The 25,050-nt window shown below is 44.5% G+C and overlaps 1 protein-coding gene across 2 annotated transcripts; it reads right to left on the minus strand.

The window, feature by feature from the left end:
* Nucleotides 1–3,465: 3,465 nt before the first annotated feature.
* Nucleotides 3,466–24,465, minus strand: LOC118509434. Of its 2 annotated transcripts, none has more exons than XM_036050023.1 (5): nucleotides 24,224–24,465; nucleotides 6,813–9,987; nucleotides 5,342–5,451; nucleotides 5,093–5,274; nucleotides 3,466–5,014 (listed from the first exon to the last, which is right to left on the minus strand). In XM_036050023.1, the coding sequence occupies exons 2-5, from the start codon at nucleotides 8,823–8,825 to the stop codon at nucleotides 4,617–4,619; spliced, it is 2,703 nt and encodes a 900-aa protein (XP_035905916.1). In that variant the 5' UTR covers nucleotides 8,826–9,987; nucleotides 24,224–24,465; the 3' UTR covers nucleotides 3,466–4,616. The 2 variants fall into 2 exon arrangements, with proteins under 2 accessions (XP_035905916.1, XP_035905917.1); XM_036050024.1 differs by lacking the exon at nucleotides 24,224–24,465 and adding an exon at nucleotides 11,487–11,713 and having other exon boundaries at nucleotides 4,333–5,014.
* Nucleotides 24,466–25,050: the final 585 nt, after the last annotated feature.

Here is a 25,050-nt window from a genome sequence, read left to right on the forward strand (position 1 = left end):
CAGCGTATATATGAGTGTGTAATATTTAGTACGATTAGAGTCATCATCATATTATACGCCCGGTCCCCAGTTAGTCTGCGTCTGCTGTTCACTGATCCACATTCGAATCCCGCTTTATCGAAGATCTTCCCGTACAATCTCATAGCGTTACTACACACCTTAGCAAAGGCGGCATAGACTGCAAACACATCCCTTCCCGGGGGAGGGAGAAAACGTCAGCAGAAACGTTTAATTGAGCTCTGATAATATCCACCTCCCGTTTCAATAATATAAGTTAGTCAATTTAATTTACCCGCTTAAACAGTTCTTCTCTTCCCGATTTTCCTTCTGTGGGTAGCTCGATAATATATCTTCTTAACCGAATTAAGCCCTTCTTTGATTGCCCGATTAATGATTGCAAACATCTCTGAGATAAACCTGATACGAGCGCGATACAAACAGCAACAGTTAGATTTAAACTTTCCGCAAATAAGTAACGATTGGTAAACCCAACTATTTGAACTACAAATTGGCACACAGGACACACAAAGAAAGACACAAACACACACACAAACATATGGATAATTGTAATCGAACGAGCGATGGGTCACATATGGTCCTACAGAACCTACAGGGCATCTCGTGCCGTTCCGTCGGAACAAACGGGCGGAATGGGTCCGATGGGGACAGCATGATGATTGGATGTTGTGGGTGTGGAATATAGATAAAAGTAACGGAAAATAAATAAATAATAATTCAAAGCAAACAGCGGCAACTGGGAACGGAAACTGTATCTGTATTTCCAAGATGAAGGTGGCGCATTCGACTGTAGGTGGTTGTGTTGTTTGGCACGTGTGATCTATTAACAATACAACAATTCGACAACATGTACACGTACGGGTGCACTTTTACCATGTTAATGACAATATCACGAACTTTGCCCGACTGCCCGACACCTCATTTGGGTCAGCTGCACTAGCAGGACATCAGCGAACGGCAGGCGACTAGTGATGGACGAAACGATGGACATTTTGCCCGTAGTGATGGGCAATCGGCAGACCACCGGCAAGGGCAATGTTTTCTCAAAAACACAAGCATTATTGAAGTGATGGGCAAAATGACGGTTTGGTCGAAATCGATGTCGGAGCGCTACACATTTTTTGGAATCGATTCCGAAGAGTAGGTCCGGAACATTTTTCGGAACCGACTCCGGATCCGGATCCGATTTCGGATACCGGAATTGAATTTTTACCTGTTTATTAATATTTATAATATTACTATTATTTAAAAAATGCAAGAAAAATACAGACTGATAATTTTTCGTTGATTAAATATTACCGTTTTACTGCATTTTTGAAATTGTGCCTGTAGAAAAATGCAAAAAAAAAACAGCCGGTCTCAAGGGTCTGTCGCGCGCAAGTTGCTTAGCAAACCCATCAGCTGGTTGCTCTTGATGACGATGTGTTCAAGCTGTTTGTTTTGCACTTTTCTATAGTCACAATTTAAAAATGCAATAAAACGGCAATATTCAATCAATCAAAAATCATCGGTTTATATTTTGGTAAAAGACTCGAGAAGGCCCCCCCTAGAATCTTTTGTGTGCAGCACTGTGGCCTGTCATTTTTGTTGTACAGTGGGATTTCTGTATGGTCAAAACCCATTTGATGTAAACATTGTGCATTGTTCCTTAATACTTTTAACAGACAGCGAGTAGAACTTGATACAATACATTGTAACAAGTGGTTTGAGATTATGATATTCTTATGTTTCCTCCTTTGCTGAATATCAATGCAAGGTAACAAGTATTCATCGAATTACTGTTTCGTTACCGTCCGAGAACGCTGTGCATGTTTTAGGCCCGATTGTTCACCCCTAGTGCGACTGAAAACAAGTACGAAGCCCCTGTAACCCAAAATGAATGGTAGGGTTAGCGGAGAGGGGATTTTAATCAAATAATAACAATATTTTATTCGACTTTCTTCAACCAATTTTGACCACACTGAAAGCACACTGAAAGCTCACTGTGAAGCTCTCGCAACGTGTACTGCGAATTGCATACCTTTAGGCGTAAATCCAACAGCGCATAACACATTTTGTCAGGGGGGGGGCCTTCTCGAGTCTTTTACCTATTTTTCTTGCATTTTTTAAGAATAATAATGAATATTAATAAACAAGTAAAAATTCAATTCCGGAACCGGATCCGTATTCGGATCCAGATCCGATTCCAGAATCGGATCCGGAACCGATTCCGTGTACGGAATCGGAACCAAGTAGTTCTGATTCCGAGCGCCTATCACTACATTATTGTGGACTGACTTGGGAAAATGATCCGAAAATAATGCATCACACCCGGATCGACCCGGAGTCGAGTTCGTTCCTATAGGAATCGAGCCGATTGGACCGAACTCGTCGAACTCACGGCTCGGATTCGCGTATGCTTTGCTGCACCCACAGGATCGACTCTGACTCGTTGCACAAACGGGTCGACCCGTACTCTTTTAAACTTGGAATACAACCCAAACCTACCGGGACGCTTACGGATGGCCCACCCATCACTAGTCTACAGCCCTCATACAGCTTGTCATTGTAACAACTCCATTTTCATTCTACAGATACGGATGACTACAAGAAATGGAGTGCTGCTGCTACATGGAAGACCTTCAAACCAAAACTATTCTAGTGGCGAATACAAGGGTACCTATCAAAGACGATCGGATAGCACCAGGTGTGGTACAGAAGATAGCCAACCCCAGCTATGATGGCCAACCCCCGAAAATGATGCCATTCTTACTGCCTAGAGTTAGTGTATCTCATAATCTGGCATATGACGATCACGGTATCCTTCTGCAATACTCGCATGAAGTCATCAAACGATAGAAATGAAATTTAAGCTCTAGGTGCATTTTCTCTGCAATTCTGACTATGAAATTCTTAAACCCTGGAAAGTGGATCAACTACTAGAGAAGCGGATATTGGTACTAAACCATTTAGTATACCAACACTTCCAAAAAGGTTCAAGACCATGATGAGGAAGCTGCATCTATGCTCCAGAACGAAGACACTCGATGTACAGAGCCGCACTGTACGTCTTTCAGGCATTCGATACAGCCTTTTAAGTACCGAACAGCTCAACTACTGAGAGGCTGCAACACTGCAACGATCATGACTGCCTAATAATAATCTTGAGCAGTCCATATGCTAATGTCGTAGCTTGATCACTTCTACTCGTCTTAGAATTGCGTTGTAAAGTGAATAACTTAGAAGATACGATATCTTCAGAAAATACCAGAAAATTCAGGTATGTCCTAAGTTTATCGTGAACATAAGGCAGCAGTGTCTCAAGAGTCTTTTCTGCCTTGGTCGGTTGTAGCGAGCGGGCTTATTCTCGCCCTATAAGAGGTTCCATGACCTATAAGAGGTCGTTAGGTCAAAGGAGAAGAAGAGAACGAAGATTTTCGGAGTGAACAGTAAACCTAAGAAAGCAACTGATGATCGATTGGAGAGTTTTATTTTCTACCTAGTTGTAAAAACACATCTTAAAAGTAAGTACGAAATTTAAAAAAAAAAAACCTAACTCGTGCCCTCGAATGAATTATCTAATCATCTAAACCCGAACAAAACGTGTATAGAGAGAGAGTGAGGGAGCAAAAACCACGTAAACGATAGGTAAACATAAAAATTGTTCTACAAGTACACAAAGTACAATCACAACAAGAGCCCTGTTTTTTGTGTGTGTGTTTTTAAGTGTGTCTACTACTTACAGTAACTTACTGGGCCGTTAGCCCCAAAAAAAAAAAACAAGTGTATAGTAACCGGCACCACCACAGAAAGGGCTTGGGCTCGAAAATATGACCTGGTTGCCTAGGGTATGATGGTCCCGGATGGACGAGCTAGCTTAAGGTGCCACTAAATAACTTTGAGGACAACATTGGTCACGGAAGCTCCTCATGCGCTCGGCAAAGTTTTTTTCTCCCCTCTAAAGTGCCTCTTACCGGTGCATAAAAGCGCGCGAAAGCTCTACTTGTCTGCTCTATTTGTTATCATAGTTTAGCAACTCCTAACAGATTGTATCATGTTTTGTTTTAAATTTACTCTCTCTCTCTCTCCTTCTCTCTTCCAAATATTAGAACACGAGGGGTTGTCTCTTAAGTTTCACGCGTTTTGTTTTAACTACTTTCCCTTCTAGGCATAATGTACTGCTTTTTTTACTTCTTCTTTAATAAGGCATTAACGATTGACGTTCGTTGTTCTACGGAGCTTTTGTTCTGGTGTATTGCATACCTTTTTTTATGCTTTTTTCCCCCTATCTGTCCCTCCTGTAACAACGTTTAAACCAGAAACATAAAAGCGCGATTATCTATCTCGAGGGGAATACTACTACGATGCCGCTGATTGCAAAGTACATGTTTTTTGAGGTAGTCCATTCGTTTGCTTTCGTGTTGTCCTTCCAGAAGGGGCGGGGAGTTAGAAAAAACGATGAAATGGAAAAGCGCTAACCATGTAAGGAGATGCGTGAACACACCGTCGTGATATGAAACGCTGAATGTCTTACTATCTTGCTCTGAGAACGACCACACACTCGTTTCATTTATAAGTACAAAAGGCACCACAGTTGGCGGCACACAGCCCCCGTTCGCTTAGGCCGTGACCGTTGAGCTGAGAGCATCACTTTCCTTCTCCCCATCGTCCGCATCGTCCGCATCGTCCGGCGTTGGTTTTAGCGCACCAATCGCCCAAGCGCACACGCCCGACAGGAAGATGAAGAACCCGGCCGCGTAGAACGAATCGTCCCACCGGTTGGTCACATCGTACAGGAAGCCAGCGATCGGTGGTCCGACCAGGCTGCCAATGCCCTGCACCAGCAGCACCAGCCCGTACGCGACGGTAAAATCGTCCAAGCTCACCAACCGCACCATGATGATGGGCGTGAAGGAGAACGTGCTGGCGAAGGTGAAGCCAAAGATGATGCACAGGACCACCATCGCCGGGTAGCTGGAGATGGCCCACGGCATGACAAAGATCGAGGCACCACATACTGCGGGAAGGAGTAAGGGGATCAATACACATTTGGAATTTGGAAAGACTTCCACAAAGGAGTGACAGGATAGCTTACATGCCAGACACACGGCGTACGTCTTGGAAACATTCACCCATGGTCGATCACCGAGCCAGCCGAGTCCGACCATGCCGATCGTGTTGGTAATACCGATCACAGAGATAAGGTTCGCACCGTCCTGCTCGCTGTAGTTGTAGTTCAGTACGTACTCCGGGATGTAGAAATAGGGAATGATGTACCTAGGAAGAGAAGGACAATTAGGATCTTGTTGGAACAAATTCAAATCCATGTCCAAACTTCACTTACCAAACAAACAGAAGCAACGTCGAGATGGAGAGCATACCGAACCGGAACTCGAAGAAGAGCGAAAAATCGAAAATTGATTTCAGCGTATCGATGAAGCTTCCGTACCATGGCTAAGGAAATAGGAAAAAAGAGAAATATAATTAATTAATAAGAGTTCATCAAGCATAATAATGACACACGTAGAAACAAATTAAAATAAAATAAAAATAAAAACAAATCTATAATATTTAAAAATTTAAATTTAATATCAAATGAGAGTCAAGAAAAGTGGAATTTAAAAGTGAAAAAAGGAAAAAAAGCATATTAAAACAAAAGAAGTTCCAAAACGCTAATAAAAATAATCACTTTTCATTTAAACTAATAAAACAAAACAAAAGACAAAAGATAATTTGACAAACGCACAAAACAAATGCACAATAACAAATTAAAGGCAAAAGACTCGAGAAGGCCCCCCTGAAAAAAATTGTAAGGCACTGTAGGATTTACGCCTGAATGTATGCAATCAGCAGTACAAGTTGCGAAAGCTTCACAGTGTGCTTTCAGTGTGGTCAAAAATGGTTGAATAAAGTCGAATGAAATATTGCTTATTATTCGATTAAATCGCCCTCCCTCTATCCTGACCGGTAAAAGACTCGAGAAAATTTGCTCCCCCTGACAAAATTTGCTAGGCACTGTAGGATTTACGCCTGAATGTATGCAATCCGCAGTACACAGTAACAGTTTTAGAGAGCAAAGCACAATGTTTATATCAAACGAGTTATGACCATACATAAATCCCACTGTTCAATAAAAATGACAGGCCACAGTGCTGCACACAAAAGATTCTAGGGGGGGGCCTTCTCGAGTCTTTTACCAACAAAATAGACAAACAAAAAGACATAAAATAAAATTGAAAACAAAACAAAATTACGAAAAAATAGTAAATTAAGCTCTTTGAATTTTAATGAATTTAAGCTTAAAAAAAAGCTACTAGAAGATAAGCTAAAACGTTGGAAAACAAACTAATATAAAGTATGAATCACAAGAAAAGCAAACATACACAATGAATAAATAAACGCACGTCACCCTGAGCTTAACAAAAGCCAACAAAAGTTGCAATTTATCAAATGAAAAAGTGCAAAAATCTAATTTATCTGGATAAATCACCACAAATTAGCAATCCCCCTCAAAACGGATGGAGACGCATGGTCGCTCTGCAGACAAACACGCGGTCTGGTGCTTCACCGACCGACCACCACAACAAATTTTAAATTCCCCTATCCAGCAGCTTAACAGCTTCGTGCACGATCCAAAAGCTTAAAAACACTCTCAATCTTGTTTGCCTTGTGCGTCTTCAACGGTGCTGATGGCTTTTTAATTAGCGCTTCACGAGAACTCTCGCTGTGTTAGTAGCGCGACTAGGCCAATTAAAGCAATTAAATCAATCAATCCGGTGATGCACACAACTCACGAGATAAAGCCCTCAACCTACCTCATCCTGTTCCTTGGCGATCGTCGTCATCGAGTTGCGATAGATGTTCGGACACGAGGACGCCTTCAACCGGTACCGGTGGGTGTTGAGCAGCGCACCGCGGTAATGTATCGAGTTCCGATGCAGCCGCATGTCTTTGTAAAAGTTCGAGTAACGCATCGAATGCTGACGCCCCAGCGAATGCTGCTTCTTAAGCCCGCCACCGCGTGGCGCGACCGCTCGCTGATGCAACAGCTTCGTCTGCTTCGGAACTACGAGCGTAACGTTTGTGTCTACGTTCGGGTTGAAGATTTCGTTCTCGTACACCACATCGAGCGAATTGCCCCGGAAGCTGCGACATTTCTCCGCCCGGCTACCATCACCCCCGCTGGGCGTACCATCGGTGTGGGGCGCGGGAACGACCAGTGATCCGGCCAGTGCAAGCTCATCCAAAGACCAGGTACTTCCGCCCGCCTTGACGTGGAGCTCTTGCTGTCGTTTTACGCTCAGATATCCATCCTCCAGCGAGGCTACGCTTAGCGTTTTCAACGAAGCACGAATTCCCAGGCTTATCCCATCCGGATGCTGCTCGTGGCGATCATCATCGTCTTCGTCGGAAAGCTTCTCGTACGAGTTGAGCGTTTCCGTGCTGGCTAGACGTGCTTTCGCTTGTGCCAGTCGTCCACTGCGCTTGAACGCTTCCTTGGTGAGGACGTTGTGACGAAGGGAGCGATTGCTGGCGTGAAGATTCCCGGTGCCACGTGCACCATGCTGCTCCTGTTCGCTGAAGAACGTTGGCAGTGCGACCTCACTCTGATACCTCTTGTTAATGGTAGAATCGTCCGGCGGGATGACCTGATTCGCTTCCGTGTTTACGTTCGTCACGAGCGTGTCCAGCACGTGCTCCTTCGGGATGCCCGTCTCGATGAGCTTCTTGATCTCGTCCAGATAGACGCTCGAGTTGGAGAACGTCTGGATACTTTGCGCTCGACTTTCCAGCTTACTTTCCTCGATCATCCACTCGGGATCGCGCATCAGCGCACCCATGGCGACCATGTTGAACAGGGTGCCGGCCAGGATGAGGGTTGCTCCACGCCATCCGAAGTTGTTGATTAGCCACTGGCAGAGTGGAGCGTACACGAACGTACCGATGCCCGTACCGGACGCGCCGATACCTGTCGCGAACGTGCGTTTCTTATCGAACCAGAACGCCACGCAGACGACTACGGTCACGTAACCGAATCCGAGCCCCACACCGGACAGTATGCCGAAGGTGAAGTAAAGCTGTTCGACCGACTGGCAGAAGGAAGCGAGCACAAATCCCATGCCACCGATGAATCCACCGAGCATGGTCATTTTCCGGCACCCGTACCGATCCACCAGATTGGACATGATCGGTCCGGACAGCAGCGGTACGGCGATGAAGAGCGATCCGATCCAGGCCGTCTTCGATTTCGATTCGCCAAAGTAATCCAGCAGCTCGGTGTAGATCAATCCGAACGAGAACGAAACACCGTCCATGATCAGCGAGATCATGAAGGACGAGAACACGATCACCCACCCATAGCCACCGTCCGGGATTTTGTGCGGCTTCTTCTTCTCCGGCTCGTGGAACGAGGACAGTATCGAGTCCGCTTCGGACAGTTCCGAAATGAGGCGGGTACGACGACCACCATCTCTGCCATCATCACCGCCCGCAGCAGCACCACCACCACCACCACCACCAGCACCAGGCACCTTCAGCTGTGCCATGCTCAAGTTCTTGCCATAGTTCCCGCGTCCCGAACCGGGCGACCCGGGTGGACCAAGATCCGTATCGAGCACGGTACAGAACGTCACCTCGTTCGTGTTGAGCAGGTTGGTTTTGATCGCTTCGAGCTCATCGCGCCCGATTCGTACCGGGGTACGGCCGGGCGAATGGCGGCTATTATTGTTCCGACGATCTTCCATCTCTTCCGCCAGCAACGGTGGTTTCACCCGTTCCGGTGTGATCGACTTTTCCGACGGATCGGTAACGCGTATTTCGAGCACCATGGTGGATTCGAGCAGTTTTTGGTCGGTTGCGCAGAGTATATATAAACGGCAGTTGTTGTGTTCTCGACGTCCGACTTACACGATCACCACTTACACACCGCTCGGCAGCTGTTTAACCGACGGAAGGCAGGTCAAGGTGTCGCTGAGAAGCTGACGCCCCGAACGGACGCGTACGGTGGCGTCGTCGACGATGGAACGGATATTACTACGGATGGTCTTTCTGTCACGGGCACAAACGGCACGACGGAAGCGACGAACGATCGCGATGCTGGTGGTGTTGGTAGCTTTACTACTACTACTACTATCGCTACTGCTTAAGCTGGTGGTGATGCTGTTGAACGGTATTGTCCCACGGGGATCGGGTCTTCCTGTCGATCTAAGCCGCGGATCCTTGGGCATATACCGGAGACAGTGGGTGGCAGATTCGGTGGTCGCGTTAACCCGAATATTATGCATAAGTGTTGCTAGCAGTGCGTGTAACTGGCCGCTCCTAGCGTTTCTCGGTCCTCCCCGTACGGACGGGTGCGTTCTCATCAAGCCGAACGACAGGCAGCACGTTGCACCCGCGGGTGGCGGCGGGGTTGGAAGGTACACTTTCGTTTGTTTCCGGATCGGACACGGATCGCACACTACCGCTGCACAGGGGCACCGGTGGAACTTCCTTTCGCTTACGACCGGACCGCGATCGCACTCAGTAGAAGATGCACGTATCGTGTCAGGCTTCTGCTACGTAGTCTGCAAAACCGGACCACATTTTGCAACGGACGTTGGTTGGTGGGCAGGGAGTTCCGACTTTCAGCACCTGGGACAGCACACGAACCGATCGGCGAATGTCAAGGTGACGTTCGGAGCACTCGCTTGCCTTTAAAAGTTTATTTCCACCACAGGAGAATCTCGAGCTCGAAGTTTTTTTTCCTTCTTCTTTTGTTTCACTTCTTAGTTGGACACAACTAAAACACACTCACAACCACTGTTAAGTAATTTCTGTATGCTGTACTGCTGCTTGTTCCTGTAAATCTACACGCGAATACTACTAGAATGACCAGCTTTGCCGCACGTGAACGATGCAAAAAACGGGACCGGACGAACGGGGAACGTGAGGGGTTGCGGTGTACACCGGGCGATGGCTGTGTACTGCTGATGTGATGTGGTATGGCAATATCTGAAAGTATAAATATAGCAACAGGCAGACACAGATCAGATGATGATGCTTTAATGAAGTAGGGAAACGTAAACGATTGGAGGAGATGTATGTAGACCTCCCCGATCATACTCAAGCACACACACTAAGTAACGCTGCTCTGGCACTTAAGTAACCTTCCGAGCGCTGAGAAATCCGGGAAGATGTTGAAGTGATATATGGCGCTTCTTCATATTTGTTTGCGGATGATACATTCACTGAAGCGCATTGTTTCTTTGATGTGACTGTGGAACACGAGACGCTAACCTTAACCTTGACCCTTAAATGGAACTTAGGGGAAGAGAAGTTATTCCCTTTCGCCATTTTACGATGCAATTAAACGCTCTAAAAATTCCAAATCTTTCCGTACGGAAAACAACATTTCAACGCGTTACATAAACCTTCGCCCTCGGACGTCATAACGGTGAGTCTTTTTCTTCCCCAACCCAACGGTGGACATTTGCCAGGTCCAATCGACTATCTCGAGGCGGGAAAGAAAAGATTTGAAAAAACGTGATCTCTTTACAGTGATTAACCAAATTAAGTAAAAGGAAACAAAAAAAAAGCGATGGGCCAACAAACAATCTGTCTCAACCAGTAATGCTTGGTTCCGGCCGGTCTCGGCCCGCTGACGTCTTTGGTTGCCCCCGCCCATCCAAGGACACTGGCATGAACAGTTGGTTTTGCTTTTTTTAAGTGGTGTAGGTCGTAGACTGTTCAGCTACTATTCGAAGCGGAAGCTGGAGGACTTGTGAGTGAAGCATCAGCTGGCGTCATCCGGACGAGACGGGCTGGTCGTCGTTAAATGGTCGTAGAATTTGTGGACAGATGCCGCATCGATCCATCCGTTTGGCTGGCTGGCTGGGTGTGCACTATTTTTCGTCTATTTTAAACCTGTGTTTTTAGAATCTTTTTTGGCGCTAATTGCCAATTTTGTTACGGAGAATTTAAAAATAATCGCCAAAAATAGCGATTGCATACTGTAAGGCGTCGTCCAAAGGAAACTACCCTGAGACTTTGCAACTAACGCCACTGACTGTAGACTGATCGGTTGATACGCCAACTAAAGCCCTTTCACTCACGAGAACTTCCACCGGTACGTCAGCTTATCGCGCGTCGGCCCAAGATTACCCCTGTCGGGGGGAAGCGAATCAACACAATCTACCTAATCCTTTTTTCCGCGGAGTGAAGATCCCAATCGCACTACCTTACCTAACCGGTAAATAGAAAAAGGGTAAGATAGCACACACGGTGGCACCAACAAAACGTGTCGTCGAAATTCCCACTTTTGCAATTACAGGTGGGCGCGAGTTAGATTTGGTTCACGGTAAATTCGTCTTATCGGCTCATCCCCCTGGCCGGGTAGATACCTGATGATAAATAATCGGCCTCAGGTGGAGAGATAATAAAAACAGAGGACTGAGCAGTTCACTATTTACGAAATTTTTCCAACGAGTTTAAACACACGAACGACTACTTACAGTCCGGTTGCTGTCCTTGCAACAACAACAACAGATCCACAGAGTCACACACACAACCGGATCCGGATCCAACAGACCGACTTTTCGCTCTACATCGCATCACGTACAGAATACAACTGAGTGTGGGATCGTTCCCGGTTTGCGTTCCCGGCAGGGAGAGATTCGATGAAGCGTTTTCCCCGTGCCATCTCCATCACCCATATTCCCCGCGTCTACAGTGCAAGTGGGTGCTCTTATCATCCATCGTAATACGGTCGCTCCACGCCCGCCACCACCAAACCTCCCGGCACACGGTGCAATTATTCGGCCAGCACGGGCGCTGAGTCAACGCAAGCCCCGCGCCAGTGGACAGAGTTCGCGCCAAACTCTATCGGCTGTGTCTGTGTGGACAGGGATAGAGGCTGGGACGCTGGCGCGACTTATCAGTGACCGATTTCGTTCACCCAAGAGTCGGGACGCCCGTCGACGATCAAGCAACTGCCAAATTGTCAATGAAAGTGTCATACGGAATTAGCGATGAGGGATCGAAAACAAAAAAAGCTAGCTGATGCTAACGTCCTATCTCATACGGACGTTTATGGTTAGTTCCTATGGCTAGAAACAGCCAGCTGGGGACATAAACCCAACCATTTGAAGGGCTAATTACTTTCTATTTACATTTTGTAATTCCTTTCAAATCCTTTCTTCAACAAGCAAATGTGCTCTATTGCTTTGTAAATTGCAATTAGAACACACTGCCATGCACACAGCCGAGGTCAGCTGTAACCCCCTGCCCCACCAATCGGGCAGCAATTGTCTGGCGGTGGACTTTTATCGCCATGCAACGACCGTGTATGACTTCGTGTCACGGGGTTTCCACACAACACATCGCCAAGAACAGGTGGCGGTACGTGATGTACAGCACTAGAATGCACTTTTATCGCGCAATATCCGGGGCGATGCATCGTTGCAGTTGTTGCCGTTATCGTCATGCAATGCACAAAACGTTCCTGCGGTTTTGTTTCGCGCGTTCGCGGTGCACAATGATATACAAAGCAAACAAAAGATAGCACTAGCAAATGGGTCCACAATTTGCGTACTGTATCGATAAGTATAAAGCGGGTTGCACAAGAAAAATTGTTAAAGCTGTAGGTAAGCTTCACTGGAGGGAAGCAATAAAATTTTAAGTAATAAAAAAGTAGTAAAAGTAATAAAAATGCGAAGAAATATAAAAAAGACATCTATTAGCTTTTAATGAATAAAAAGTAAAGTAAATGCAAATGTTCATAACATTATAAAACTTTAAAACTTTAGTTAAAATTGACAAGCTTCTGTTAACAGTGGAGAAGTTAAAGAAAACGTATAAAAAATTCTAATCAACGGTTAAAAGACATAAAAATCAATATAAATGCTTCACAATTGTTCAATGGAAAAAAAAATCGTTTAAATCAAAATTGATAATCATATTTAAACAGATTAAAGTTATAACAAATGAAGAATCTAAAAATAGATATAATGGATTATTCTTTCTCTTCTTTTTGGCCTAACGAGCTTTTAGGTCATGCCTGCCATTTCTGGCTTACTAGACTTAATGATGTCTCACTATGGGGGAACGGTCCAGATGGGATTTGAACCCCGGTCCTGTCGCGTGAAGTCCGGCGTCTCTCTCGCATCTTCCACCGGGCTACTCCATTTAATGGATTAGTTTATGTATTTTAAAAATGCTTAAGTAACTTATGTACTTATACAATTTATAAGACAACTTTATAAAATATAGCAAACGAAAGGAAAATTGAATAAAAACTGAAAACCATCAATGATTTTTTTACAATTTCTACAAACAAATTAAAGATATAAAAAAATTAGCGGTAACTTACGGAAATAATAAGAAATATTATCAAAATTTTAATTTACAAAAATTTATTAAAAACATTTCATTTTAAAAAAAACCCGGTTCAAAAAATCTCCAATAAACTATTAAAAAAACTTTAATAAAATAAAAACTCTTATTTCCAAACCTTATTTCATTATTCATGTGTTATTGTTTGGGCTATTAGTATATTAGGATATTTGGGCCCGGTGGTAAGGGCGACACAACGACGCCGTTCTTCATACGATGTGGGACCGGGGTTCAAATCCCATTCTTACCGTTCCGCCGTAGTGAGGAGGACTGACTTTCCAACTACTTTTTCTTCCTTGCCACTACAACCTCGAGAGGTCTCGGCCTGCCATTTCTGGCTCTCTGTGACTTAATATTACCCATAGTAAAGTAGTCAAAAGCCTTACGTACGGGGAGGCGTTCTGGATGGGACTTGAACCCCGGCCCTGCCGTGTGAAGACCGATGCCGTCATCCCCTCGGCCACCGAACCGCCACAACTACGTAGTACCTTTAAGTCTAGTCTGCCAGAAATGGCAGGCATGACCTATAAGAGGTCGGTTAGGCCAAGAAGAGTTGAATAAAAAAAGTCAAATGTACAGAATTTTTTTTATAATATTCTAGCAAATATTTAGTTATAAAAATGCTCACCAAAAACAGATAAATTGTAAGAAGATCACAATCATAAAATGATAATAAGGTTCAACAAGGATAGTAAATCGAATAAATTGGGCTTCCAAGTACAAGTTATTTCTCCCCCAAAACAAATCCAGAACAAGTAGAAATCAACATTTGGATCTACATCTACATGCCGCGGGGTGAATCGCTTCGCATGTTAACTAACCGTGGCAACAAAACAAGTCGAAAGATAAAAACAACAACGGTTCGACACCTAATCTAATGTGAGGCCCTCTCCACCCAGAGCCCTGTGTACATCAATTTAAATAAATTCATACCGAATTCAACCGAATGACACTCGCAGCCATCCACACATCACCCAGCACAGAGTATGTCGCCATTGCTAACCATTGCGTTCTGATTCAGTTTACGCCGGTTCGCTCCAGTTCCACCAACGGGGTCCACGGGGTAAATGTGCTCGAAGACGCCACCATCATCCCATCGCCGTATCAATCGGCTTTCTTCGGCCGCATCCGTCCGGGATGACTTCTTGCAGGCGGGCGTCAGTCGCGCATGGTCGCACACACACACACACACACTTTTGCTTTCTTTCCCCCCGACCCACAATTGATTTGTCCGCAGAACGAGGTTTGGCGAGTGATCGCCTTTTTTGTGTTACCTACACACTTCACCATTTCTTTCTATTTCTAGCCACAAACATGGTTTGACGCACGTGGTTCAAGGGTCCACATCGCTTCCCGCGTGAAAGTAATGCGCATTTCGTTTAGTGAACCTCTTGCCGGGAGTCACTTATTACAAATGGCCTGTATAATAATGATTGGTTCGCTGGTGTACTACACTACTGTGTGGCGCCAGAACACAATTGAGCGGAAATTGCTCACCCAAATTGAATAGTGCACGCGGTGCAATTCCTGATGCCGCATGTAGTTTGTGCGCGTGCATTTGAATTTGTCCCAGGCTGAGGGCAATCTATTCCGAGAGGGAGGCCGCACGTATGTAATCATACGCTGTGGATGCCGGGTGTTTATTACGATCGCCATTAATATTGGTAGGTTGGATTGGGATTTTAGTGGCAGTCGTTATATTTTAACAGTTGCAATTAAATGCCACACTGTGTTGAGTGCGTCGTTACAGGCGAAGTATCTTCCGATCGTTTTAAATTAAGACTGAGTTAAAATCGATCCAGCGAACCACCTGTATTGGACTGTCTGGAATAGTATCTTCACTGTTTTCTATTTCAGTGTATAATCTCCGTACGCAGGACTCAATATCCAGGTACGGGTAAAATCCAGTCACAGAAAGTCAGAAATGGCAGGCCGAGACCTTGCGAGGTTGTAGTGTCAACGAAGAAGAAGAAAGTCTTACTTATCCGACGCTACAACCGGTCTTGACCTTCTGCAACAATCCTCGATACCGCTCACGGTCCAGCGCCTTCGTCTGCCAATCGATTATCCCGCCCGTTCTGGCGGACGCATCAACGCCATCTCAGTTTGGCCCGTTTGAGCAGTTACGGGCTAGGTCGTCCGGTGTCATGCTCATAACGTGACCAGCCCACCGGAGCCTGGCGAATATAATTCGCTACACGATGGTAAGATTATCCTACAGCCCGTAGAATCACAGAAGACACAGAAGGCAATTTCTAAAGACCAAGCAGGTCTACTAGTCCATCAACGAGTCAACTGTCCAAATTAAAAAAAAGCTTACACAGATAGATATGAAAGGCGCCTGTTATTAAGTGAACCTTGTCGCTAGAGTGAGCAACAGCCATAATTATAGTGAATATACTGATAGGGTAACTATCAATTTCATAATTGATTGAATCCTTTCAAATCATCCCAATTCTTGAACGTCTAAGAGCCTTAAAGACAGTTCAGAATATACTATTTACGATCAGTTTTATTCACATAAGTAAAGCTAGATTAAAGTTGAATTTAAGCTGAGCTCTACGTGGCTAACAGAGCAATGCCAAGCGTTAAAGTTGAGTTGCTGATATCACTACCCTGGACACGCTGCATTACGTCAGGCGAAAGACATGAGAACGCTTTGTCATATCAAGCCTTCGAGAGGCCTGTCAAGGGACATTTAGTAGCCATAATATCCAGAGAGATCCTGGGATTGAGAGTAACGTTGAGTAGAAGGCATGCTGTACGATGTGGTCGTTTGGGCTACGTAGACCCTAGACGAGAAGATCTTTTGGCAAACGATGCCCTTGCGAGAGAATTCAAGGTCCAAAGATCCAATTCAATCACCAAGACTATAAAAGGCCTAGAGTAAAACGAATTGAAGGTGTGGAAGGCCCGAGATAAAGACGGTTCTAAACAGCAAACTAAGCATCATTCAAACCATTTAAATTTCGAATAGAAAGGCCCTTGTTTTCTACGTCGCATTTGCTTAAGCTCAAACACAAAATCAAGCTGGCGAAATAATTCATCTTGTGCAGTTAAATGCATTTAAATAACGTATACAAACCTACGGAAGCTTTCATGGAAATGTCGTGTCAATAGTTCTACTTGTACTCCCCAAGAACGGTCCAGTCTCAGGAATCAGGACTTCAGAGCTCGGGTTCCATTTCCCGCCAGCTCATCCAATTAACATCGCCCACGACACACGACAGCTTAACCAACACGTTACATAAAAAGGTTATGCTTGTACCGCCACCATGCCACTGACTGAAACACTACGTGTGTCCGAAAATTGGTACTCCCCACCTGGGATTGCGGTTCCCCAAAACTGGCAGCAGTTCCTCACCTGGTCCACGATTGCATCACCCGCAAGAATCGCGTGTCCTCGTCGTGTATTCCTATCGTTTCCATTTGTAGCCCCCAACGAAAAGCGAAACATTATGCTAATTCCAAGTGCACTTTTGTTAGAACGTTAGAAATTATGCACTCCGGAATTACGGAAACTTCCTCAGGCTTACCCTTTCTATTACTGTAACCCTGAGAATGGGGACTAATTTTCTTCGGGCAACTAGGTTAAGCCTAGCAAACCAAAACCTCGCCTACGGCGCGAAACGTTGCGTTTCGCACGACGGTGCCATTTGAAGGCACCTTCCCGCTCCGGTTGATGGAGTTATGGCCGGATTGTTATGGCACGCCACTTCAAACTGCGTGACTTATTAATTGTAAAAGGCTCGCAGGGATTACAAAGGTCAGCAATAGGCCCGGTGCTCGAGTGAGGCTATATTGTGGGGTGATATGCGCGTAGCTGGGAAAGTTGCTGTCATAAACGCAACCCCCCTCCAAGCCAAGCCGACTAGCCGATAAGCTTATCTGGTGACGCAAGTTAAGAGGAGGTGTATCGCGGATTTTGATCAAACGGGGGGGAATTTTCTCCATTTCTACCGTCTAGACAAGGGGCCTCACTCAAGGACCACCTGGAAGTCCTGAGCGAGTAAATGGACAGAAGAACCTTGAACAATACAGAGGTACGATCACTTAGAACTTCGCCACAATTTAAAATCAATCATTATAATGTCCAATGTCAAACAAGTTCCGGACAAGTGCCTTAGCCCTTTATACTGATGGTTAGAAGTATCACGTGCATCTCACCAGCTCATCAAACATCCCCCCCCCCACCGCTCTCCCCCACCTGCTCCCCATGCCAGTAGATTATACAATAGTTCCCGAACCTCGACATTACGGTTTCGATTCTAATCGCATGTTGTTCCGGGAAGTGACACAAAAAAAAAACACAAAACACAAACCAAACAGCAAAGAAAATAAACAATATCACGAGCACGACATTCGTTTAAATTATTGCACCAATTTATCTCCTCCTCGCCAGCTATCTGCCCGGGCTTATATCATCGCAATTTGCTACTACGCATTAGTCGCCCGACAACTGGCGGGTCATCGTCATAAATCGACCTCCAGCGTGTGTGTGGGTTGTGCGATTTTTTTTTTTTTTTTGGTTGGGGTTTGTTTCGCCTTTAAGAAGAAGAACATTCTCAAGGAGTGATGGGGAGCATAGTTTCATTATCAATATTCTTTTACGATGGTGGCTTCAAACGCCGCCTCGTCGTAATGACCTCGACAGCACCATCAAAATGATGATGACCCGCGATGAGGGTAAGTGGGAAATGGAGTTCCCCAATCGGCGAACGCACCGACCGACCGAGAGATAATGGTGACGGGTATAAGAAGGAATTTTCAACAAAAAATTCACGCAAATCAGAAGGTTACAGTGATAGAGTAAAATGATAAGCCAAGGGGTGGATTCCTGGATCTGGCGGACACGTTCTGCCGGACGCAAACGTCGTGATCGGGCGGGACATGATGGTGCTTTATCGGTAACCACGTGCCTTTATAAACTGCGGCGTGAGAGTGTATCATCTAATTAGTCAGCGGACATTGCATACCGGCGGATCGGAAAGTGGGGTTTGTTTGTTATCTTTGGTCAGGTTTTTGCTGCGGGCATTTCATTTCCACCTTCGATGAGTAAAGGGGTGGCAACTATGCAGGCGAGTGTTATCTACGACAAGTGCGAATGATTTCATATTCGATATATCTACTAGTGCTTTCTGGATTTTTCTTTGATTTTAAAGTTTATTAATTTTTTAAAGTAAAATTTCGAAATTTGAGGTTCGGGAGGTTTTTAAACTGTTATATGCTGTCAAAATTTAAGCTGCATATTACTAGCGTCTTTGGCCAGGCTGTTCTTTATGAATAAAAAAAAATAATTCCTAGCGTCAACCCTATCAAGCCTTTAGAAATCACACTTCAGGTGAAATTGAATTAAAATCTCTCAAGGGGCGGTCAAGTGGCCGAGGCGACAGCGGAGTCGGTATACTCACGGTAGGACCCCGGAGTTCAAATCCTATCCAGACCGCCTCCTCGTAAGCAGGGCTAACTAATTTGCTAATACGGGCAAAATAAAGTTACAGAAAGCCAGAAACGGCAGGCCGAGACCTTCAGAGGTTATATAGTGCCAAGGAAGAAGTAGAGGAAGAAGAAAGAAGCCTTTGAGGGTCAGCACTTCCTCCATGAACCTTCACCAACCGAGGCTTGATAGGCGAAAACTTTGGGGATCTACTATAGATCCATCCAGATCCTGACATGGCGCTGCTGCCATCAGACATGCCATAGCTTGAGCGGCTCTTCTGCTACACAGAAGCTTACCAAAGGATCAAGCAGTTCGGCACAAAGCCTCGAACTGGAGATTAACAAGGTGAAAACTAAAATAATGATGACACCACCAGCACCAGGTACCGTCAGCGTAGGAATGATAAGTAATGATCGCACCTTGAAGAAGTCCAAAATTTCACCTATCTTGAATCAAAAGCCAAACACCGACAACAAAATAGAAGGTTGAGATACGAGCAAGGTTACTAGCTGCCAACCTAAGTCTTACTAAGATTCTACAGGAAGGAAACTTCTCCAAACATAATACTTGAAGGCATTTATAGTCCTAGTACGCACGGTATGTTTGCTAGACTTGGGCTCTGTCTAAAACTGGCTTATTCCGGTCGAAGCGCATTCCAGGAGTTGTACAGTGACCTAACTATTCTGGATGATAGTTAAACTCTGCAGGTTGAGCCCTCGCTCACCGGGGTTCAAATCCCATCTGGGCCGTCCCCCCACAGTGAGCGGGGACTATCCAACTATGAGGTATCAATAAGTCTGATCAGCCAGAAATGACAGGTATGATCTAAGAAGCCATTAGGCCAAAAAAGAAGGAGAAGAAGCGAAGAGCTGATCATGTCATGAGAAAGGCACCGAAGGATCTTGCCCGTCAAGTCTTTTTAGGCCGTCCATATAGACAGAGATGTAGGGGGCACTATGAATGATGAATTGAAACAGAACGCCGCCCGCTTCAAAGTTTTTTAAAGGACTTATCAAAAAGCAGTTATCAGCTCCAGAAATAAATTAAAACAATTTAATCAATGCCTCAAAAAATGCTGATAAATTTAAAATGAAGGCAAATTGGCTTAAGCTACTAATCGGATTATATTATCTACACATCCTTGATCCACACGCGTTCTTGAAAGATATCTCTATTAATTCACTTCTCTAGGTTTACATCCATACCAACCAAAACTTGATCCCCGGCGCTACTAACCCACCCCGTCATAGAGAACAGGTTTCTTGCTCTGTTTTCACTTCATTCGCATAAACCATTCCGACCCATTTGGAACGTTCGCGAATTCGGTCGATAAATTAAATGCTACGATCATCCACACAACAACAAAAATCGCCATCCATCGCCAATTCCACAAGCGTGCGTCCAGCCACCGAAACTACAAATCGCTGTCGTGCCTCCACCACCGACAGGCTACTTCAACAGGGGCGCGCGTGCCCATTGTATAAGAGAAAAAAAAATCAAAAATCCGCAAGGTATTATGATACCCCCTCTGAAGGCTTTAGCGAAACGTGCCCAAAATAAAGCCCGAAAAACTTCACGTCCAAAGCAACGACCAGCAACGTGTTGGGGGCTTAGATCGCGAGTTCTGTTCTGTGTTATGCAAGCGAGCGAACGGTCATAAAAAAGTCATCGGACGAGCATTGCTGGCTGGAAGTGCTAACGGCTAACGTTTCTATTACTGATCAGGAAGGAGATTGTACTGAGCTTTGAAGCAGCAATGTAACGATGGAAAAGGTATGAGGCACTACAAGCTACGTCGTCGTTTCGCATGAGTGCTGACGAGAGATTAGGTTCCCGTGTAGGCGCTTATCACCAATCGATGCAAACGTCACTATCGAAGACCAATCGCAACATCTGACACCGCGCTCTGTAAAGCAAAGGCACGGTTCGGTTGGTTACAGAACAGAAGTTAAAAAAATCCATAAGATGGGGATAAAGAAACACCTTTTTTTTGTCCAGTAAAACACCACCTAACAGGCAGAACGTGAACGGAATTGTATTCTTGTTCTCGCCCGCCTTCCAAGCTCTCGCTTCATACGCTTGACGCCGGCAGCATTCTATTGAATGTTTACATCGGCGTTTATTAATTTTAATAAAAAGCGTCTCGGCACCGCGGACCGTATTAATGAAGAATGTAAATGATTGCTTATTGGTGCGTGTGGTACGATCACTTAAGCAGAGAGAAAAAAAAGTGTGATGTAGGAAGAGGAGGCGAGCGTAAGAAGTATGGATTTTACTGAACAAAGAGCATGCTTCATTGAGAGAAAAATGTTCCAAGGACGATGGGTTTTTGTTGTTCATTTGTCAAGTTCAATGCAGGAATAATTGTTAATTCGAAACAGATAACATAATACGTTAACTCGTATGACTTATTTAAAAAAGGAAGGTATTATGTTCAATTGAAGCATAGATCTATAAGCGAACCTATGCTTAACCGTTTTCTACCTTAGTCTAATAAACTACGAAGCTATTGTACACTGATTAAATTACAATAATTATAATAAATAAATAAAAACAAAACATAATAACATCACTTACAACATGGTATTGAATCAATACCAATGTGCCAATCAATACTCAATTGAATTTCCAATAAAACTTTTTTTTTATTCATAAGGAACGGCCTGGCCGTATTGCTCAATAAAACTTTGATTCATCTAATAAGGAGATGAAAAAAAAGTTTTGTAAAAATTGAGTAATATATTTTTTACGCAAATTGAGATTTTGATTAAGGTTCCAATTAAGTGCCTTAGCTTGTTGTTTGTAAAACTCATTTGGAGATTTTGGAAGAGTCGTTCTATGGTTGGATGCTCTTTTGTGCCATTGTAAATTTAGCCAAAACACATTAGACAATCAAATAAATTCATTCATCATGCTAAAAATAGAAAAACAGTTGACTTTATTCATGCTTTAGATTTTTGCGAAATGTTTTGAAAATTTTTGAAAGAAAACAAAATTGCCATAGGAAGTTAACATGTTGATGATGCTTCTTCCAGATTTTGGTATGGCTTTACCTTGGCAAATGTACCAATAAATGAGTCATTTGGCATGAGACTAGGCAAGCAATTAAAGCACCTGGTTTGTTATGAATTATTTCACTTTTCAGTTTTAAGTTTGTTGTGTAGAATGCTGCAGAAAAGTTGTTTAAGCTTTCTCTTGTATTTAGAATTCGAGCATATTCCTAGTCTAAATGGCTAGTTCCAAAACAATTGTCCATTTTGTTTATAAGTTCACAAACATTGGCAGTTGAAAAGATGTATAAAACCCTTAAAATCGGTTGAAGAATTTATGTGAGGAAAAAGTACCGGATTAGACAAAATTACTGGCCCAGTAAATCTATTGTCTATGACCATCGAAAATGTTCTGAAAGGTAATCAAGACCATTCTGATTTTCTTAACTTGAGGTAAAGAAAAAAGGTTGAGATGGGATTTGGGTCCAGACCCTCAATGGCAAAAATTTATTAGTCTTATAACTTAAATACAGCTGAATATAACTAATTAAAGGCCTAACCAGCGAGGATTTTTTTATTTGATATTCAAAAGTTAAATCAAACCGAAAACAAAAGTTTTGCAAATTTTTCATCCCGCTCTGCGATCGCTAGAGTCAATGCCTGCTGCTCTATTGATCATTTTTATTCTATGATCATACGAAACGATCGTAACGTTCTTACTTCTGCTAAGATTCTGCTACTCGATCATGGTACGTACCGGCCAAACGAAAAAGAAATCTTAAAACGCAACCACCAGCACACAGGACGGACCTCGGGAGGAGATGCAGAAAACGGTTTTCATCTGCACAAAACACACAACAGCAAAAAAAAACCAACACTATTCCAACCCTACAACCCACCCCACGGTCGTTTGCGCGAGACCAGGCGGGGTGGGAGGTGTGTTGGGCTTGGTGTGCGGCGGTACGCACGACGGGCCCAGGCAGTGGAAATTTCCATCCGTCTTTTTGTCTCTGCACGGCGCTTCGTGGTGGTGTGCCGGGCCAGGCCAGTGCCGCTCGGTTTAAGTGCAAGACGAGCAGCAACTATTTTATCTTTTTTCCTCGTTTTTTTTTTTTATTCCTTTAGCTCGCTACTTGCTGTACATATAAACTTGTGCGCTTTTTGTACTAAAAGCTGGACTTAGTCTAGAGCCTACCGGGAGGGTGATACTACATTACTTTGCCAATGTAGTAGTAGCTAGTGCTTCCTGCACAATCGCATCAGAATGACGGAAAGGCAACGCTTATTGCACCAAAGAAAGGAGGAAAAGGGGGGAGAGCAAAAGGGATGATGGTGGAGGGACGGGGATCGTGCTTGTGATAATTTTAATTGCGTTGCACAGTTTTGACGCACCCCTCGGACGTCGATCGGCAGCCAGCGCCCCTTTTGCAGTACGATCGTAACCGGGGCCTGATGAGCGGGATGAATGAACAACAAAGACCGGCGTACGAGATGGGGGCATGCTATAACTGTCAGTTTGAACAGCTGATAAGTTGCAACACGATCGATGCACCGCTTTCTTCTCCCCCCCCCCCCTCCTCCCCGTCCATTTCTCCTCGGGGAAACGGCATCGAACAAAAAAAAAAGGAAGCCAAAATACGGAAGCACGGAAGAAGGTTCGAACGAATCTTTTATCATTCTAGGTCATGTACGCACCACTCACACTCACACGTACGTAGTACGTTGGTGTGAAAAGACCTTGAGGACTCCTGCTGTGCTACACCGGAGGACCAACCAAACGGAGCGCCACCACCCCCCCCAGCTAGCTAGGTGCGTGTGGTCAGTTCTTTACGAAGATAATTAGTTCGGGATTTCTTCGATACCTTTGATATGCCGCTGGGAACGAGAAATGGGAACAAAAGAGTGTGTGTGAAACGGCCTTTGTGAAGAGGTGTCAGACGACCTTTTGCCTTACTGTTCTTCGCTTCACGGATCTGGGTTAACCTTGTCCCGGGTTATTCCTTTGTTTCGGTCAGCACACCATTAAACTGCATAAGCATAAGCGTCCGGTAGAACCTTTTTTTCGTTATGTTGCTTTCGATAATTCGCAAAGCAAAGAAAAACACAAGTTGTGACAGGTTGCTACGATTGCACAAGAGCACGCGGGATTTCGCCGCCTGTCAGCAGGAAGGCGCATTGGTGGTAGTGGTATTCTCACCCGCTTGCTCACTGTTTCTATGCGGCGGTCAATACGCACCCTCGCATTCACGCGATATCACGAAAAACGCACGCAAACGCACACACACGCACGCACCTACAATCGATGTAAGTAGTAAGCGTGCGCACCGCGGGACCTGACGAGCAAGAGAGCGAGATAGTATATGGCGCCCTCCTCGTATGCGTAGTGTTGCGATTTCTATCTGCTATCTGTTTAATATAACACACTCACCTTTGCTCGTTATCACAAAAAAACTGGACGCGAACTTTGCTTTCGGTACCGGAACGTAGAACGATGCACCGGATAAAATACAAACCTGCACTACACACACAGTACGCACACTTTTCTCGTGACACTCGAATGCGAAAGAATGAGCGAGCGAGCGAGAGCGAGAGCACGAGTGAGATGAAAGAAAGTAAACGGAATCACACCAAAACGACCGTCGCCGGCAACGAACGAAATACGAATAATACAAACAATGTGAAACAACCATGCATGCGACCGGGCAATGTTGCGGCCGGCTATGTTGCGCGATACTACTATTAGGTGGAGCGAAAAGTTATTAGTTTTAACGAATGAACAAATGAGAAAAAAGTTGATTTTTGGAATCAATCCGCGACAATAAATGTAGATGAGGTTTTATATTATTTGAGCTGAATGGCTAATATTGTTTCACTCTTTGGCTTGGCGATTGACCCTTGACCACAGTGAAGGGTGAATCGCGATGAAATGGGCAAAATGGCCAAAAGATTGTTACAGAACTGCTCCTGTCTTGAAGAGCTGAACCAAACGTAGCGTAACGGATACCTCTGATTGTTATACTCATCAACAATCATTTCAAATTAGCAAAGGGGTAAAATGAGCAACAAACTTTTTGTTCAACCCAAACGATTTGAATGCATTGTGCATGTGTATCACAATTTCATAAGGGTGAAAATATATAGTAAATCATCATCGTTTACTTAACACACAAATCAGCATTGGTTTATCTCGTTTATCGTGCATCACAAATTGAATTGTGTAAAATTTAAATTAAGGTGATATAGCAATTCTTTTAC

Source organism: Anopheles stephensi, chromosome 3 (genome assembly GCF_013141755.1).
Source record: "Anopheles stephensi strain Indian chromosome 3, UCI_ANSTEP_V1.0, whole genome shotgun sequence".
Classification (NCBI taxonomy): domain Eukaryota; kingdom Metazoa; phylum Arthropoda; class Insecta; order Diptera; family Culicidae; genus Anopheles; species Anopheles stephensi.

Coding starts and splice junctions, on each gene's coding strand:
- LOC118509434 (XM_036050023.1), bottom strand. CDS start 8,825: ATGGTGCTCGAAATACGCGTTACCGATCCGTCGGAAAAGTCGATCACA. Junction 5,452..6,812: donor TCGCCAAGGAACAGGATGAG/GTAGGTTGAGGG, acceptor CTATTTCCTTAG/CCATGGTACGGAAGCTTCAT. Junction 5,275..5,341: donor ACGTTGCTTCTGTTTGTTTG/GTAAGTGAAGTT, acceptor TTCTCTTCCTAG/GTACATCATTCCCTATTTCT.